Raw genomic sequence first — 17,390 nt, 5'->3', positions numbered from 1 at the left:
CCGTGACCAGGTTCCCAGTGCCCGAGGCTGGGCACTAGGACATCAGAATGTCCCCTGTCCCCAGGTGCGGCTGTGAGAGGCAGATGCTCTCCTGGGTGTGGCCCCAAAGCTCGCAAGGCAAGTGCTGGTGCGGCTGGAGGAGCTGGAGCTGGTTCTTGACCCGTCGGGCACCCCCAGGACAGAGGCCCTGGCAAGCCTGAGACCCGCGTACCTCCAAAACTGGCTCCTCCGCAAGGCCGGCCGGGTGGGGAGTTGGAGGGGTGGGGTGGGGGGTAACATGGTGGGGGCCGTGGCTGGATGGGGACGTGGGGAGGAATGGGGGAGTGTGGGGGGAACATCGGAGGGACGTGGGGGGAAGAATGTGGGGGGCTGGCTGGATGGGGAACGTGGGTGGGGGAACACGGGGGGTGGGGGGTGGGGGGCCGTGGGGGGGCGGGCACCCGGCAGGGGGTGGGGGGGCCGTGCGGGGGCGGGCACCCGGCAGAGCGCTCTGCGGTCTCGTGCAGAACCGGACGCGAGGCTGGCATCAGGCTGCACAACTGCGTGCCTGGGGTCTGTGGCAGAGAGGGAAGCCCCAGCTGCGCGCAACCCCCCGGGCAAGAGCCACTTCACCTGGAGGAGCAGTGAGCCTGAGACCCCCGGCCCTTCCCCGCGAGGGCCCGAGCCAGTCCCCCCCACCGCCCCCTGCCCACGGCGCCCACCGCCCCTCGGCCATACACAGCACCCGCAACCCTGGCTACAGTGGGATCACAGCCAGCAGGACGGCCCAGGGGCAGGGGTCGGGGCGGGGGAGTGCGCAGGGGTGCGCGGGGCGGGGTGTGTGGCGGTCACGCAGACCTGTGCTCGTGCTGGCAGCCCTCCCGGGGGTGAGGGCGGGGGCACTGGGGTCAGCAGGGGACAGCAGGGCCTCAGGGGAGGGCTGCTGAGTCCTCCCGGGGACGGGGCTCTGGAGCCCTAAGGGGCTGTGCACGGCGCCTGTGGTCACGAGGGAGCCCCTGAGGTGTGCACGGGAAACTCCCCAACTTTGCCTCCTGCCTGGAAGGCTCATGTTCCAAAACATCCACCGTCTCTCCAACAACACACGTTTAGGAAAATGAGCTCTGCTGGGGGCACCGAGCTCATTCTTGCTAAGCTGGGCCAGTAACTTGGAAGTGAGACCCGCAGACTGAGGCGTCTACACCCCATCCAAGGGGACTCTGCATTTCAAAGACCCTCGAGCCATAACTTGGCCAGTTGTACCTGAAAACATCTCCTAGGCCCTGGCGTCCGGACAATGAGATGGTTCTTCTCCGCTGCCGGAAAAGCCCCGGGTCAGGGAGCGATTTTCCCCTGTCCCATCAGGACCACCTTCTAGCAGCAAAATGCCTCCCTGAGCTCTCCACGCTGCCACGGTCTTTGTATCGAGGGGTCTCTATATTGGGTCAAGACATGGTTGTCTTCATTTCCCGTTCCCTGAAGATGCACCCTGTCCCTCAGATTTGACCCTCCGTGACTTTGGCCCCCACCAGGGGTCTGCACTGCCCGCCCCGTCTGTGTCCAGCACCCACCTGGAAGGGAACCTCGCTGAGCTGGCGGCTCAGAGACGCGCAGATCCTGTGGGCTCGGTGCCCCAGGCACAGAAAGAACCTGCCGCGGCCGTGCCGGGCTCCCAGGCCTGTGCATGGGGTCAGGGATGGAAGACGGTTCACCTCCTGCCCTGAGCCCACATGCCCCACGGCTTTCAGAAACTTTCCCTCCTTTAATCACACCTCCCTTAAAGGACCAGAACCTCCAGCAGGATTACCTTCATTTCACAAAGAAGCCCAGACTTGGGGCCGGGGGTTTCCTGCATGTCTGGGACCCCAGGACCTCACGACTCACCCCCTTCCTGTGGGCCAAGGGTTTCCCTGTACTCCCCAGCCTGGACCGTGCAGAGCCCCAGGCTCTGAAGGCAGCTTGGCCTACACACCCCACAGGATATGCGTAAAACGAACGACCTGTCTTCCCCCAGGCTCCCCGACTTCCAGAGCCGAAGAGGCCCCAGGAGGGCTGACCCCCGCCTCCCTGCCCCGCATCAGCTCTGCCTATGAGCTCGGCCTCCCAGCACACTGGTCCAAACCCCACTCACCCCGGCGTTGGCAGTACCCCAACCAGGACCCAAGACTCTCTTGCCCCCCCATCAGGTCTCCACAGGGGCTCCCTGCCCTGCTGAGGACACACGCCGGGGTCTCGGGGGACCCTGGCCCACAGCCTGCTCTGGCTCCTCTCCCGCCTTTCACAGACTTCCTTCTTCCCACAGCCCCTCCTTCCTGCCTTCGGACATTTGCGGGAGCAGTCGCCCCTCCCACTCATTCTTCCCCTGGACCCCTGCCCCCGGGTCTCACCTGGACGTCCTCCCGCTGCCCATCGCCTGGTCATGCGTGGCGTCCGTCTCCCAGCGGGCCCTGCCCTGCCCCCACCTGCAGTAGGTAACGGAGTCCCTCCCTGGGTTGCATCTGGGCCCTCTCTGGCTTGCTCCGCAGGGACAGAGCCACGTGTCCCTGCCCCTACAGGCCGTCCTTGGCCCGCAGGACAGCACCTGTCGGCAGTGGGGCCGCACTCCTCGGGTGAAAATGGTGCAGCAGAGCTGGGCTCCTAAACCCCGGGTCTCCCGTTGCACCTGGAGGGGGAAGGTTCATTCCCTGGGGCAGTCAGGAGGGCTTCCTGGAAGAGCCGACCCGCGACCCGGGGTCTGAAGGCTGTTTGTCTGCCCAGCCGGCCAGGACAAGGAGAGCTCCGGGTGGACACTTGCAGAACTGGCCACTGCCAGTGAGCCGGAGGGGTGGCCGGGAGGAGAGAGAACAGGACAGGTCCGAGGGCAGGGCTCTCCTGCCACAGGGCGTCTTCAGAGATGGTCTTGGGGGGAAGGTTCTGAATCATACCAGTGTGGGGGGAGGGGTGGGGCGCCAGGGAACGGGGTTGGGTCACGGGGGTCCTGGGGCCCTGAACGTGGCCGCTGTAGCATCTCAGGGACCCGATGGGCAGGGCCCAGGGCTTTAACATCACGTTCATCACAAAGCACAATGTTTTGTCTCAAAGAAAAATGAGGAAATGCTGAGGTCCGGGCAGGAGAAGTGTCTGAGAGAGAAATCAGCACGCTGGTCCCCCCACCCGGGGCACGGAGGCTACTGGCGGCGCTCCAGCTGTCCCTGAGGGTTCTGGGCACTGAGGTCCTGGCGCGGCCCATCGCGGGCGGTGGCAGGGGTCAGACGGGCATGGCCCCTGGCCGGGCTCTGAGCAAGGGGTGAAGAGAGCAGACACTTGGGCAGTGAATTTGGGAGGGCCCTGTCGGCCTGCGCCATGGCCTGTATAGTCCTGTCCCCTCCCCCAGGATGCCCCCCCGGGGTCCCCAGCAGAAGGAGACATCTTCCGGGGCCCGGGCTGGAGAACAAAGCCCCTGTGTGCTGTTCTGGGACCGAGACCCCGTGGAGGACAGAGCCCCTTTCAGCACCAGCCCTGCTCCTTCCACCGTTCAAGGTCAGCGTGGCCTCCTGGCTCCTGGGGGCAGGCCAGCTTGGTTGACGCAAGCGGATGATTCAGAGATAGCCCACAAGGACGGCCACGGCCACTGGGCATCTCTGGGGGTTGGCTTCATCTAATCTTAGCTCTGCCTTGAGCCGGTCGCCGGAACGGGCCCTCTCGGGCGGGCTTCTCGGAGACCCCCAGGGCGAGGGCTGCGCCAGCTCCGTGCCATGCATCTCAAGACGGGACCTGTTCTGGGGAGGCTTGGGCTCCGGGACCTGAAGGACCGAGCGAGGCCGCAGTCCAGACCAAGCCCCTGGGAGGACTCTGGAGGGACCATAGTCACGGGGGACCACAGCTCACAGGGACTACGGCCCACGGCAAGGGGAGGCACAGTTCATGAGGGAACAGATCCCAGCGGGACCACAGCCCATGGGGGCAGGAGGGAGCCACAGTTCATGGGGCCCAGAGTTCATGGGGGTCTACAGCCCCGTCACAGCCTGTGGGAACCACAACGCGTTGGGGCCACTATACCCACACGGCGCCCTGCCTCCTCCCACACCCCAGCCCCCTCCCTCCGTCCACTCCCCAGCAATCCGTCAGAAGCCATGGTGCTGGATCTCTCAGTCCTTCCAGATCTGACTGCCCTGGCCCATGCCCCCAGCACTTTTCTCCTGAGCCACAACCAGCCCCTCCCGCGCCTCCCTGCCTTCTCCCCTGAGCAAGCAGACGCTCAAGCCCTCGGCAGGTCCCCCCCGACTTGGAGGAAACCGGCAAAGCTGGTGTCCTCTGACTCTCCGAGACCTGGCACTCGGGGGAATGTGGCCCTGGGATCTGAGCCTTTCCTGTCCAGTGCAGGCCGACTCCCGAAACCCACATCAGTACCCCTTAGCCACCCGCTGGCAGGCTCCCTGGTCACGCCGTCTCTGGTAAGGGGACGCACAGGGCAGATGGTGCTGATGGTCTCTGGCAAGGGGATACCCAGGGCAGATGGTACCGGGGAGGACATCACCCTGGAGACCGGCCGGGTAGGAGCAGATAAGAGAACTGCCCACCCAGCACCACAACCCAAGCCCATGGCCATGGGAGAGAACACACGGAATCTTCCTACAGAAGCAGGTGAGAATGCACCGGGAACCCCAGGGACCCCAACCAACACGGGGAATGTGGGTGGACAGCCTGGGACCCTGGGTCCCTGCCATGGCCCTGCTGGGACACGTCGTGGGCTTGGGGAGGGATCCCCCAGCTCAGACCATCTCCCTGCTGGCAGGGGCGGGGTCTGCCTGAGGCTCGGGGCTCCTCACGCTGTACTCCCCCGTAGTGGTCGTCCCGGAGAGACCAGACACACGCGTGGCCAGCTGCTCACCAAGGCTGGCCTCTACTCGGCTCCCGCTGAGATCCTTGCTGAGCACCTGCTGAATGCCTAGCTTGAGGACGGCGGGCAGGGACCCTGACCAGGGAGCTGTGGGCTGAGGGGCTCCTTAGGGGACAGGCTGTGACCGTGTCTGCTCTCGTTACAAAGCAGCCGTTAAAAGGGCAACTTCAACAGCAGGAAGTCTCTCTTTCTTTTTTCTTTTTTTAAAGATTTTATTTATTTATTTGACAGACAGAGATCACGAGCAGGCAGAGAGGCAGGCAGAGAGAGAGGAGGAAGCAGGCTTCCCGCTGAGCAGAGAGCCCGATGCGGGGCTCGATCCCAGGACCCTGGGATCATGGCATGAGTCCAAGGCAAAGGCTCTAACCCACTGAGCCACCCAGGCACCCAGGACGTCTCCCTTTCTGATGGCCGAGTCACGTTCCGTTGTGTAGACGAACCCCGTCTTCTCTGTCCGTGCATCTGCCGACGGACGTCCGGGCTCTTCCCGCAGTCCGGCTGTCGTGGACGTTGCTGCTATGAACACTGGGGGGCAGATGTCCCTTCGGGTCACTCCATCTGTATCTTTGGGGTAAATACCCAGTAGTGCGATGGCTGATCCTAGGGCAGCTCTATTCTCAACTTTCCGAGGACCCTCCGTGCTGTTTTCCAGAGCGGCGGCACCAGCCTGCGTTCCCACCAACCGTGCAGGAGGTTCCCCTTTCTCCGCATCCTCGCCAGCACCTGTCGTTTCCTGACGTGTTGATTTTAGCTGTTCTGACCCGTGTGAGGTGGGATCTCACTGTGGTTCTGATGTGTATCTCCCTGATGCCGAGGGACGTGGAGCCCTTTCTCATGTGTCTGTTGGCCATCTGGATTATCACATGATCTCACTCGTATGTGGAATTTTAGAAACAAAACAGAGGAGCACAGAGGGAGGGAAAAATAAAACAAGATGAAAGCAGAGAGAGACAAACCATGAGACTCTTAATCATAGGAGACAAACAGGGTTGCTGGACGGAGGGTGGGGGTGGGGCGTGGGGGGGAGCGGGGGGGGGTGGGCATTCACGGGGGCACGTGACGGCACCAGCACTGGGTGTTGTGTGCAGCTGGGACTCCCTGACCTCTATTTCTGGAACTAATAATACGCTGCGTGTTAATTAATTGCATTTAAAGAAATTTTTAAAAACCTCATTTCAAAAGAACAGCATGAATTCAGCTGAGGGGCTTGGACAGGGGAGCGGAGTCTCTGATTACCTCCACTTGCCGTAGAGGCTAAGGACAGAGGGACAGGGTCCAGGCATTGAGCGCACATGAGGGAGGGAGGCTGATTCTCAGAGCACAAAGCTTTCAGGGCAGCTGCTTCGCCGAGAGGCCTGGAGAGTGTCAGGGCGCCGGAGGGGAGGGTGGTCGTCCAGAACCCCCAGACGCGGCCCCAAGCTGCCAGCGCCCGGTCCGGACAGCGGCACGCGCTGGTGAGGTCCTTGTTCACGGACACACCCAGTGTGGAGCCACAGGGCACTTCCTCCTCGTGGGATCTCTCCTGGATTGCACGGGGCACTCACTCATCCAGGAGGGTTTGTGGGGCACGTGTGTGTGCCGGGCCCCGTGGGACACTCCCAGGCCCCCAACCACCTGGGGTTGCCTCCCACGATGGCAGGAGCCACAAACAGGGAACGCATCATGGGTGTTAGACGTGACACGTGCTCTCGACCGAGGGCGTCTAGATAGGCCTCATGGGGTTGGGGACAGCGGAGCAGGGACTGGCACTGGGGCCGAGCTGGGGCTCCCACACTCACCCCAGCACAAGCTATGTGGCCTGGCTGTAGCCGGTCCAGCCTTCAGAGACCGCAGCCCCTGCCCTGCCCAGCCGGTCCCCACGCAGCCAGAGAGAGAGAGGCTGAGAGCTACTCGGAGAGGTTGCATCCCCACGAGCTCCCAGTGCTGCCAAGGATGCTGGGCCAGGGACTCCGCCCAGAGTTGCAAGGATGCAAGGCCTCCCACGCTTTCCCCACCGTGTCCCGGGTCTGTCCCATGCAGCAGGCAAGGGAGCTGGGGTGGGGGTCAAGTTCTGTGCCTGGCAGCGAGCACGGCCCACCTGCCCACCTGCCCCCTGCCCACCTGCCCACCTGCCCCCAGCCACGGCAGAGCCCCCCCAGCCAACAAGACGCGGGCCAGCCTCGGCGCAGGGCTTAGAGGACAGCCCACTGCTTCACCCTCTCATTCGTCACCAAGTGTTGCCCACGGTCCCCGTGCCTAGCACTGGGGGTCGGACCACAGCCCTCGCAGGGAGAAGTTGGTGAAAATCTGGTCCTGGCCTCCCATTTCCAGCACCTGCTTGTCTGAAGGGAGAGCCACAAGCAGAGGTGGCTCAGCGCAGCGTGTCCTGCGGGGGCCACGTCGGGAGAGAGCCCGGGCCACATGGTGGCCGGACGGCTGGGCGAAGAGGAAACCCAGGCCCATTAGCCTCCGGAAACAGCCTGCCGGGCACTGTCTCCCCAGGGAGGGAGTTGCTGTAAAGTTATATTTTCGAGCTATTAAAATACATGTATTTTTTGAGCCCAACCCAGGTGTTCCGGTAAGAGTGTCTAAAAATAAGCCGGGGTCACGGGCTCCCAGGGCTGAGCCCCGAGCTGCGGTGACACAGCCCGCCCAGGAGCTTCGTCATATAAGGATGTGGAAAGGCCGTGCTGTCCCTGCTTCTCTCCCAAGACCCCAAGGCCTTGAGGCCGCTGACATTAATGCAGCGGAGAGAGAGCATCATCAGAGGGGGACGGAGCCCACGGAGAAGTGGGCTTGGGGCAGGGGCCTGTGCATCGGGTCCCGCAGGAGGCCGGGGTGGCGGGCGGACCTCGGGTCGGATGGCAGCGCGCTGCTGGAGGGAGCCTTATAAGGAGCTCCCGGGGCCTCGGCACGAGCGCCCAGAATAGCCTCCCCACTCGGCCCCGGGACGGGCCGGCGCCAGGGTCCCGAGGAGGGCGCCAGGGCAGCCAGGCCAGAGCTCGTCAGGCCCACACTCAGGCCGGCTCCTTCCTCCCGGCCACCCGGGCCCCGGTGGCTGCAGGAGGGGAGGGGAGGGGCGGCACCGCCCACCGCAGGACCACGGCGCCTCCGCCCCCCGGCCCCCGGCAAAGCCCGCTTATCCTCAGGATGAAGTGAAGTGAAATGAAGCCCACAGGACAGGAGGCCGATGGGACCGACCCTCGGAAATGCAGGGCTCTGGTCGCGGCGTCGGGAGGTGGGAGCTCCTCCGTGGGGGCGTTATGGGGCGACAGCCCTGCTCCGGGGCAGGTCAGCGTCTGGCCCCTCTGCCCCGGGCCTGACTCCGCCGTGAGTCACCCCGGAAGGCGGCCCAGGGCCGGGGCTGTGCGGGGCGTCTGCCCCCTGCCCAGATGGCCGCGCAGGACGTGACAGCAACTGAGCCGTGGGCCAGGGGGGACCCCACACCCTGGAGCCTGGCCCGGGAGATGGTCGGGGCTGCACGCGGACCCCAGAGGGTCCCGGAGCATGTCCAGTGCCAAAGCGATGCAGGAAGGAGGTCTGAGGGTGGGGGGTACCGGGGCAGGGGTGAGGCCGGAGAGGACAGGGTGATGGGACACCGGGGACCAGGGTGAGGTCCGAGCGAGGAGGGCTGAGGGCTGAGGGCCTGAGGTGGGAGCAGAGGTGAAGACGGGAGAGGACCTGATAACCAGCCGCCCGGGCCCTGCCTGCTGTCCTTCGAAAACCCTCAGGCTGACCGAGGTCTCGGCCCAGAGGGGAGCCTCCCCGCCCCGCTCTAGCAGGGCCCATCTCGACCCGGCCCTGCTCCCTGCCGGCACCCTGCCTGTGGGAGGGACCCCCTGGGAGGACCAGCCTCTCCTCCCTCCCACTGCCGGTCCGCTTGGGCTGAGACCCCCGGACGCACACGCTTTCTGGGCAGGTGTGTGGGGGAGGGGATCCCCACCGAGAGGAAGTGCAGGGGGCACCCCTGTAGTAGTGGCCTTTGCGTGGGCGTGGGAGCCGCGCATCCTTACACCGGCCTCCCCGCCCCGTCCCCCTCCCCGCCTGGCCTCCACTCTTCGGCAGGGGGCGTGGGCTCGCGGTGCGCTGGCAAGCCTGGTTGGGATCTAGGGTGGAGCCCGGGGAGGAGGTGTAGGGTCTGCCCCCATGGTGAACCCCCTTGAGCCCCCAAGCAGGCCAGGGCACAGCTATGACCCCCCCAGGGATGTGGCCTGGGCAAAAGGGCAGTCAGCCTTCGTGGATGTCCCAGGGCTCGCTGGGCGCAGTCGCTGGGCGGGATCTGGGTATGAGGCTAGACCACGGAGCGAAGGCAGGTGCGGGGTGCTCCAGGCACCGAGTACAAGACCTGGGCCCCTGAGAGACCTTGGGCAGCCAGGACAGGCCCCCAGCCTGGCCCAGCAGCCACGGCGGGTGAAAAGAAAGCTCCCACAGATCGAGGTGGGCACCCGGCCTTGGGGAGACATCCAGGTATGGGAGATGTCCTGCGGTTGGGGGAACAGCGGCTGCCATCTCAAACTTGAAAAATGTTCAGCTGTAGGCAAGGACCTTGGAGCTCTTAGTGGGGGGAAGGGGCACTGTGGCCCCCCAGGGGACCATCCACGGGGCGTTCCCCAGCCCAGCATATCCCCAGCCCGACGGGGTGTGGGCTCGCTGAGCCTACAAAACCAGCCCAGTGACAGCACCCGAGTGTGGTGGCATCTTCTGGAGGGCCATGGGGACCCCCATGTTCCCCGCCCCCACTTCTAGAACTGACCCCTCCAGTGGCCTCCTTCTGTAGCTGGGGTATCGGGAGGCCCGGGGTAGGTGGTCTGGACTAACGACACAGCCAGCCACCGTGGGTCCCGCTCCGCAGCGGAGAGTCCCACCAAGGGCACACCAGTGGGATCCAGGCCTAACGGTCCTCCAGGACCCACAGAAATCCTCACCCACCAAGCAGGGCGAGTTCACGGACAAGGACGGCAGCTGTTGGCCTCTGTGGCCGGAACTTCTCCCACTTCCACAATGGTTTCCCATTCCCTCTCCCCAAAATTACGTTCTCGGGGTCCAAGGACACATCCCCCATAGAGCGACAATCATTTCCATTCCCAGCTGCCTGCCGCACGGGGAAGACAGAGCTCTGGGGTGCGGTTTTAAGGCACCTGGAGGAAGCCGTGGTGTCCGGTGGGCCTGGCAGGGCACTGCAGCCTCCCGGCCCCCAGGCCTGCTGCACGGGCACCTGCGTTCGAGCAGGAGCCGGGGTTCCAGCACGCTGGGTGGACCCCGGGTGGGTTCCCTGGACGTCCGTGCACTGGCACCAGCATTCTCCCGGGACCGCCTGCTGGGAGGCGCGTCAGAACCCGGAGGGCGCGTCCTTGGTCCTGTGCCAGCCCCGCCCAAGCCTGGCTCTGGGGGAGGCCGGCTGGGCCTTTCCAGCAGTGTCCCGGGGGTGCAGGGGCAGCTCAGAACAGCTCAGGGGCCAGCCCAGCTCTGCCACAGGCCGCTGGCCCACGCCATCTGCACCCGGAGCTAAGCATGCTTTGACGTTCAAGATCACAAGGACAGGGGCGGTGGGGGGACGCCCCAGGGGCTCCACCGATTGAGCACCTGACTCTCCATTTTGGCTCTGGTCGGGACCTCAGGGTCGTGGGATCGAGCCCCGTGTCCAGCTCCGAGCTCCGTGGGGAGTCTGCTTGGGAGTCTCACCTGTGTGCGCTCTCTCTCTAACATAAATTTTTAAAAATCTTCAAAAGTTATAATAAAAATAAAGCACAAGGAGCCGGGCGGTCTGAGAGACTGCAGACGCTGTGCGCGGTACAGCCTAGAAGAGCCTGCTCTGGGCCACAGAGGACAGGCGAGGACGGGCGGCCGGGGCGGCAGGCGGCGGCCCATCGGCCCATTGGCCCCATCTCTGCGGTCACGGTCTCACTGCTGCAAGCTCCCCAGGCCCAGCCAGGCGGGGGGGTGGTCCCTCCTGTTGCCTAGCCTCCCGTCTGTCACCTGTCCTTTGGGTATAGGTCTGATGTCATCAAAAGTTTAACTTCTCCTGCTTCCGACTGAACGAGTCCGTGCGGCTGTGCCCCCAACTCCCGCCTGGGGTCCAGAACAAGCCTTCCTCTTCTCTCCTGCTCATCTCACACTTTTGTGTTTCCGTTTGTGGGTGCAGGCAGGAGTGGGTCTGACCCCCCGTGCGCCCCCAGCCCGCCCCGCCGCCTCCCGTCTCAGATGCCCCCAACCCAGGGAACAGTTCCCACCGAGCCCTCACTTCTGTTCCCTGATGAGTTTCTCTGTTCCTGCAGCCAGAAAACCTTTTATTTCCTCGGGTTTTCTTACGTGTCCACGTGCCCATTAAGGCAAATTTCCTTCTTACTTCTGCTGTGTTTTGTTTTGAGGGGGGCAGGCGGGGAGAGAGGGACTTTCCGGCAGACTCCCTGTGGAGCGCTGAGCCCGATACGGGGCTCGATCTCATGACCCAGAGACCATGACCGGAGCTGAAATCTAGAGTCGGAGACAACCCACTGAGCCACACGGCGTCCCTTTTTTTTTTTTTTTTTTTTTTTTTTTTTTGGTAATACATTATTGTTTAGAGCAGTGTTAGGTTCCTAGCAGAACCGGGGAGACCGCCTGTGTCTCTCTGCCCCCGGAGTGGAGTGTATGTCACAGCGGATAAGGCTGCACTCACACACTGTTACCACCTTTGCACACGTGTGGGACAGCTCGCAGCCACCCCTGCAGTGCCACACACCTTGTTTTCACGGCCTTAAAAAGCCTCTGTGGTCTACTCGTTCATCCCCCCTCCCTCCTCCCCCCGCCCCTGCAACACGACCCGTCACCAGCCCCATGACTATGCCTTTGCCACAGAGTCCTGTCACTGGGATCACACGGGCCGCAGCCGTCTCAGACCGGCTCCTGTCACTCTGACACGCACTCACGGGCCCCCGCGTCCCCTCATGGCGGGATGGCTCATGTCCTCTTCGTGCTGAACACCCTCCCACGGCTGGAGGGACAGTTCCCGTGTCCGTCCACCCGCTGGAGGGTCCCTGGGTGGCTTCCAGGGGTTGGCAGTTACGCACGGAGCTGCTGCCGCCCTCGTGTGCGGGTTTCTGTGGGGGCGTGTGTTCCCGTCCGCCGTGGGGGACCTCAGGGAGTGCGATCGCCGGGTCGGGTGGGAAGAGCAGGTTTCGTCTTGGGAGAAACCACCAAACCTCCTTCCGAGGTGGCGGCACCACCTGCTTTCCCCGCAGCCGTGACCGGGCGCTCCGGGCGCTCCCGTCCTCGCCAGACCGTGGCCGCTCTCGGAGGGGTGCAGCCGTGTCGCCGCTGTTTGAGCTTCATCTCCCCGGCAACCTGGGACGTGGAGCAGCTTTACTGATTGGCCATCTGTGTGTCTTCTCTGTTCAGGTCCTTTGTCCGTTTCTAAAAGGTCGTTTGTTTCATTGTTGAGTTTCCAGAGCTCTTTATATATCACAGATCACTGTCCTGTATTGGAGGTGTCGTTGGCAAATGCTTGCTCCCAGGCTGTGGCTCGTCTTCTCACTCTCCTGACACGGTCTTTCACAGAACACAGGTTGACGTGTTAACAAAGTCCGGCTCATCCGCCCTCTCTTTCTCGGATTGTGCCTTTGCTGCTGAGTGTGAAAAGTCACCCCCTCTGCAGGGTCCCCCAGGATTTCTCCTGTGTTGTCTTCTCCAAGTTTGATCGTTTCGCATTCTGCATGGAGTCTGTGATCCACGGTGAGTGCATCGTCAAGAGCGTGAGGTCTGTGTCTAGAGTCACTTTTTGCGTGTGGACGTGCCGTTGTTCCCGCCCACTTGTTGAAGACGCGAGTGGCCTTGTGCCTGGGGCAGCGTGTGTGTGGCTGTGTTTCGGGGCGCTCTGTGCTGTCCCATTGCTCTATTTGTCTGTTCCTTCTCCAGTACCATAGTCGCCCGATGGTGACTCCTGAAGTCAGGGGTGTCGCTCCTCAACTTTGCTCTTCACTATCGTGTCGCTGTTCTTAACGGTGTTTTAAAACTGTTTTTGTTTCTTCTTATTTATTATTTCTAATTGTCAGGTTCCATCAAAAATCTTTGGGGATTTGGTTAGGATTGCTTTTTAGAAAAAGATTTTATTTATTTGACACAGAGAGCGCGTGCGAGCACAAGCAGGGGGAGGGGCAGGCAGAGGGAGAGGGTGATGCAGGCCCCGCACTGAGCAGGGAGCCCGATGCGGGGCTGGACCCCAAGTCCCTGGGATCAGACCTGAGCCGAAGGTAGATGCGTTACGACTGAGCCCCCAGGGGCCCCTCAGATTGCCGTTTACATGTGTGTCACGTGGGGAGAAGCAATCCTTGAAGTTTGGAGCCTCTGCTCCCTCCGCCCACCCCGTCAAAGGAAAGCACAGGGAGGGGTCACTCAGAGCCTCCTCTGGGGGCCCACACACGGCTAGAGTTCTGAGTGGACAAGGTGAAGCCTGGTGTGGAGAGGGACCTCGAGCGGCAGATGGGTTAGGAACGGCAGTGTCCATGGGGGCGGGCCCATGCACTGTCCCCCTGTCCCCCTGCTGCCCCTGGGGTGCGGGGAGTGGGCGGCAGGGCCGCTGGTGCGGTCTGGACCCTGAGGCCGGGTCTACGACCCCAAGGGGAGCCCGTGCAGATGAGGCTGTGAGCCGGTGCTGGGACAGGCCAGTGTGGGAGGCCTCCCCCTGCTCTCTGGCAACCCCAGGCTCTGGGGGCCGGCGCAGGAGCCCGTGCTGGGGAGCCGTGCCGACCCTCCCTCCGCGGGGTAGCTGCACCCCGTCTCTGCAGCAGGCAGGGTTTCTGTGGCCGGCCAGGCGGCTGATACACATCTACTCATCTTGGCAGAAAGGACTTCTCAGGAAATGAGAAGTGGACAGAAGTGTTTAGTCTTCTGTCTTCCGGCTCTGGGAAAGGCAGGCGTCCGGCCAGCGCCAGCCCCTACCCCGGCCAGCGGTCCCCGCACACCTGTGTTCACTCAGCCAGGAGCGACCTTCCCGCTCACCTCCTGCTGTGAACATGCTGGTGTGCGCGCATGTGTGCGTGTGTGTGTGCACGTGTGTGCGCCCGCACACTCTTCCTGGAGTAGCCCCATCACCCAGCGAAGCTTGGGCACGTGGCCCTCCCTCCAGCGGGGGACAGCCCCTGCCGTCCCGGCTCACAGCGGGCGGCCCTGCAGCCGTGGGGCTCTCCGGAAGGCCAGGAGTCCCGAGCACCCAGAGGCGGCAGCCCCATGGCAGGAAGCGGCTGGGTCTCCGGAGTGGCTACTGGGCCTCAGCCGGGTCACTGGCCCCCCTGTGTTCTCTCCTGGTCAGGCAGGACTCAGGCAGCTACCCCGAGTGTACTGTGGGCTGGGGTCCCGGGCCTGGCCCCCCAAGCCCAGGAGGCCCATCCGCAGAAGTCAGGTGGGTGCCTCGGGGTCGGTCCTGGGGTCTGGACTGGGCTCCCGATCCTGGGCTCTCCTGGGCACTGGCCAGAGCAGAGCAGACGCTGGCCGCCTGGATCCCCATGCCCAGTCGTTTTGCTTTAAGTTTCTGGTCCATGTGGGAGAACTTCAAGTCCAGGAAAACCAGGTATTTCGGGAAATTTCGGAACTCATCCCTGACGATCAGCAATTAATTTCCTCACTGAAGCGTCTCGTGACGTTTCCCCTCAAAGCCTTAATTTCCCTCCTCTGGTACCCTTGGTTTTGGAGAACTTTGACCAAAAGCGTCCCTCCGGTGCTGGGGTCGACGCTGTCGGGGGCTGCGGCTGCCCCGGCTGAGACAGCGAGCGGCTCCCCCGGGGAGCCAGGAGGGTCCGGGGAAGCTGCCTCTGCCGTCCTCCAGACCCGTGTCCCGGGCCCTCCCCGTGTCGGTGCTGCACTCTTCCCTCTCACGAGGACACTCGCAGTGGGGGTCAGGGCCCACCAGGGACCCCGGGACGGTCCCCTCGTCTCGAGACCCTAACTCCTCCAGATCTGCAAAGGCACTTCTTCCTCCAAAGGTCACAGTCACGTGCTCTGGGGATTGAACGTGGACGGGAGCTGCGTGGCTCTGCCCTCCACGGGCAGGGGCAAGAAGGGTGGCCCCGGCCCCCTGAGCCGGCAGGTCCCGGCCCCCCGCACCGGCAGGTCCCGGCCCCCCCGCGCCCGCAGGTCCCGACCCCCCGCACCGGCAGGTCCCGGCCCCCCGCGCCCGCAGGTCCCGGCCCCCCGCACCGGCAGGTCCCGGCCCCCCGCGCCCGCAGGTCCCGGCCCCCCGCGCCGGCAGGTCCCGGCCCCCCGCACCGGCAGGTCCCGGGAAGGCAGTGAGGAGGGGAGGGCGTTCAGCCAGTGGGCGGGGGTGCTGGGGGCCATCGCTCGAGGACGGCAGGAGGGAGCCCGCTGGGATCCGTGGCCCATCCCTGCCCACCAGTTAACTCGCCAAGCCAGGCGGCAGTGGCGGCCAGCGAGGTCTGCAGGGGACAGCAGGTCTCGGGATCCTGAGAGCCACAGGCCCGCAGAGCCTCAGGCCCTAGCCCAGCATGTGAGGCCCCACCTGACCCTTGGTCCCACAGAGCTCAGTTTTGCAATGCCCCTGCAGGGTTTCCAAGAGCCTCTTTCCGTTCCCCGGGCGGTCATGCTGTATACAGGCGGGCCTGGCTCTCGGGGGCTGCGTAATTGTGGTTTTGGCGGACGGTTCCAGCGCTGCGCTCCAGGCCCCACGGTTATCCGGGCCGGCGTCGGAATCCGCAGTTCCTGGAGCGCCTGTTCTCCTGCCTCGTCCTGGCAGCTGGGAGACATTCCGTCCCGCTGGCCCGACGGTGGCTCCGATCCCAGTCCTGAGAGCGGGGACCGGCTCCAGGCCCTGAGCCCCCCGCACCGAGCAGAACCGTGGGGAAGTCAGTATTGAGAGGGGCGTGATGCCATCCAGCCTCCTGATTTCCCTGAGATTGCCACCGTGTGTGTGTGTGTGTGTGTAAATACCCTCAGGAATTGTGCATCCCTTACCCTCCAAAGGGAATACTCCATCTTTGTGTGTATCTGTGCATGTGGTCCTGCCATGCATGTGCCGCCATGCGTCTGTGCATGTGTGTGGCTGCGTGTGCCGCTGTGTCTGTGCCCACGTGTGCCGCCGTGTGTCTGTGCACGTGTGTGGATGCGTGTGCCTCTGTGTCTGTGCCCACGTGTGCCGCCGTGTGTCTGTGCACGTGTGTGGCTGTGTGTGCCGTTGTGTCTGTGCCCACGTGTGCCGCCGTGTGTCTGTGCACGTGTGTGGCTGTGTGTGCCGCTGTGTCTGTGCCCACGTGTGCCGCCGTGTGTCTGTGCACGTGTGTGGATGCGTGTGCCGCTGTGTCTGTGCCCACGTGTGCCGCCGTGTGTCTGTGCACATGTGTGGCTGTGTGTGCCGCTGTGTCTGTGCCCACGTGTGCCGCCGTGTGTCTGTGCATGTGTGTGGATGCATGTGCCGCTGTGTCTGTGCCCACGTGTGCCACCGTGTGTCTGTGCACGTGTGTGGATGCGTGTGCCGCTGTGTCTGTGCCCATGTGTGCTGCCGTGTGTCTGTGCACGTGTGTGGCTGTGTGTGCTGCTGTGTCTGTGCCCACGTGTGCTGCCGTGTGTCTGTGCACGTGTGTGGCTGTGTGTGCCGCTGTGTCTGTGCCCACGTGTGCCGCCGTGTGTCTGTGCACGTGTGTGCACGCGTCTCTGTACCTCTCACCAGCTCCATCTCTCCCCTCTGAGCCCTACCCCAGGCCCCGTGTGCTCATGCGGAACTGGAAGGTGACAAGGGCGAGGGCACGGCCGAGCTCTGGCCCGGGCTCAGGTCAGCCGGGGCGTCGGGACAGCCTGCCCCGAGTCCTCTGCAGGGAGCCAGGGCTGGGGGAGGCTGAGGGGCCCCCTCGGTCCAGATGCCTCCTCTGGAGTGAATGGCAAATGTCGAATGCAGCCCCAAGGGAAATAGTTCCCACACCTAATCGTGTCCCCAGAGAGTCGGGAGCGGCCGGGAGCACGTGACGGGTGAGGACAAGGCCCCTTTGTGCGCTCGGCGGCTGCGGTGGCTCCACACGGCTCAATGGACCGGCTGTCTGGCCGCCGGGCTGGCCCGGGGGACAAGAGCTCCCCTCCTTGTCACATCAGCGTCTGGGGCCTCCTGTCACACCAAGCCCTGTCCCTGAACCTGCAGCGGAACAGAGGACGCCGGCTGTGGCCAAGGCACTTTCTCCCTGGCGGAGCAGTTCATAGGGTGATCCCCGGGGTTTGCTCGAGCCACGGAACAGTGACGAGAGGGTGATTTCCATCTGCTCGGGCACAAAGCCCCCCGGGTCTGAGGAGGAAAGGCCGTGTGAGGGCTCTGCAGGGCAGCCTGGGGTCCCTGTGGGCGTCCCGATGGCCTTGGGGAGCGTGGCCGGCTGCGGTTCCCTGCAACCCCGAGAGTGCGGTGGGTCCCAGCCTCCCTCTCCCGCTGCCGGCCCGAGACCTGACGGGGGCTGCCCGGCCCAGGACACCAGGCGTAGGAAAGCACCCGCACCTCCGAGGGACCTCTGCCCTCGGGTCCCCGGTTCTCCTCACTCTCCGAGGGGAGCCTCGTCCTGTCCTCCCACGGAGCAGGGGGGCTCCGGGGCCT

General features: G+C 64.1%; 1 protein-coding gene and 1 long non-coding RNA gene across 2 annotated transcripts; one reads left to right on the top strand and one right to left on the bottom strand.

Annotated features, from left to right (window-relative positions):
• Positions 1–1,275: 1,275 nt before the first annotated feature.
• Positions 1,276–2,668, bottom strand: LOC131826017 (uncharacterized). Its single transcript, XR_009351398.1, has 3 exons — positions 2,364–2,668; positions 1,548–1,654; positions 1,276–1,411 (listed from the first exon to the last, which is right to left on the bottom strand). It is a non-coding gene; the product is annotated as an uncharacterized LOC131826017 (long non-coding RNA).
• A 291-nt stretch (positions 2,669–2,959) lies between these two features.
• Positions 2,960–5,794, top strand: LOC131826016 (uncharacterized). Its single transcript, XM_059165309.1, has 2 exons — positions 2,960–4,599; positions 5,087–5,794. The coding sequence occupies exons 1-2, from the start codon at positions 3,711–3,713 to the stop codon at positions 5,227–5,229; spliced, it is 1,032 nt and encodes a 343-aa protein (XP_059021292.1). The 5' UTR covers positions 2,960–3,710; the 3' UTR covers positions 5,230–5,794.
• Positions 5,795–17,390: the final 11,596 nt, after the last annotated feature.

This window comes from Mustela lutreola, chromosome 2, assembly GCF_030435805.1.
Source record: "Mustela lutreola isolate mMusLut2 chromosome 2, mMusLut2.pri, whole genome shotgun sequence".
NCBI lineage: Eukaryota > Metazoa > Chordata > Mammalia > Carnivora > Mustelidae > Mustela > Mustela lutreola.
Note: the sequence above shows the minus strand (reverse complement) of the source record. Positions and strands in the feature narration are given on the sequence as shown.

Excerpts from the sequence above, each read along its gene's own strand:
- LOC131826016 (XM_059165309.1), top strand. The coding sequence starts at position 3,711 with ATGCATCTCAAGACGGGACCTGTTCTGGGGAGGCTTGGGCTCCGGGAC. Across the intron at positions 4,600-5,086 it reads GAATCTTCCTACAGAAGCAG|ACAGAGATCACGAGCAGGCA; the intron begins GTGAGAATGCAC and ends TTTATTTGACAG.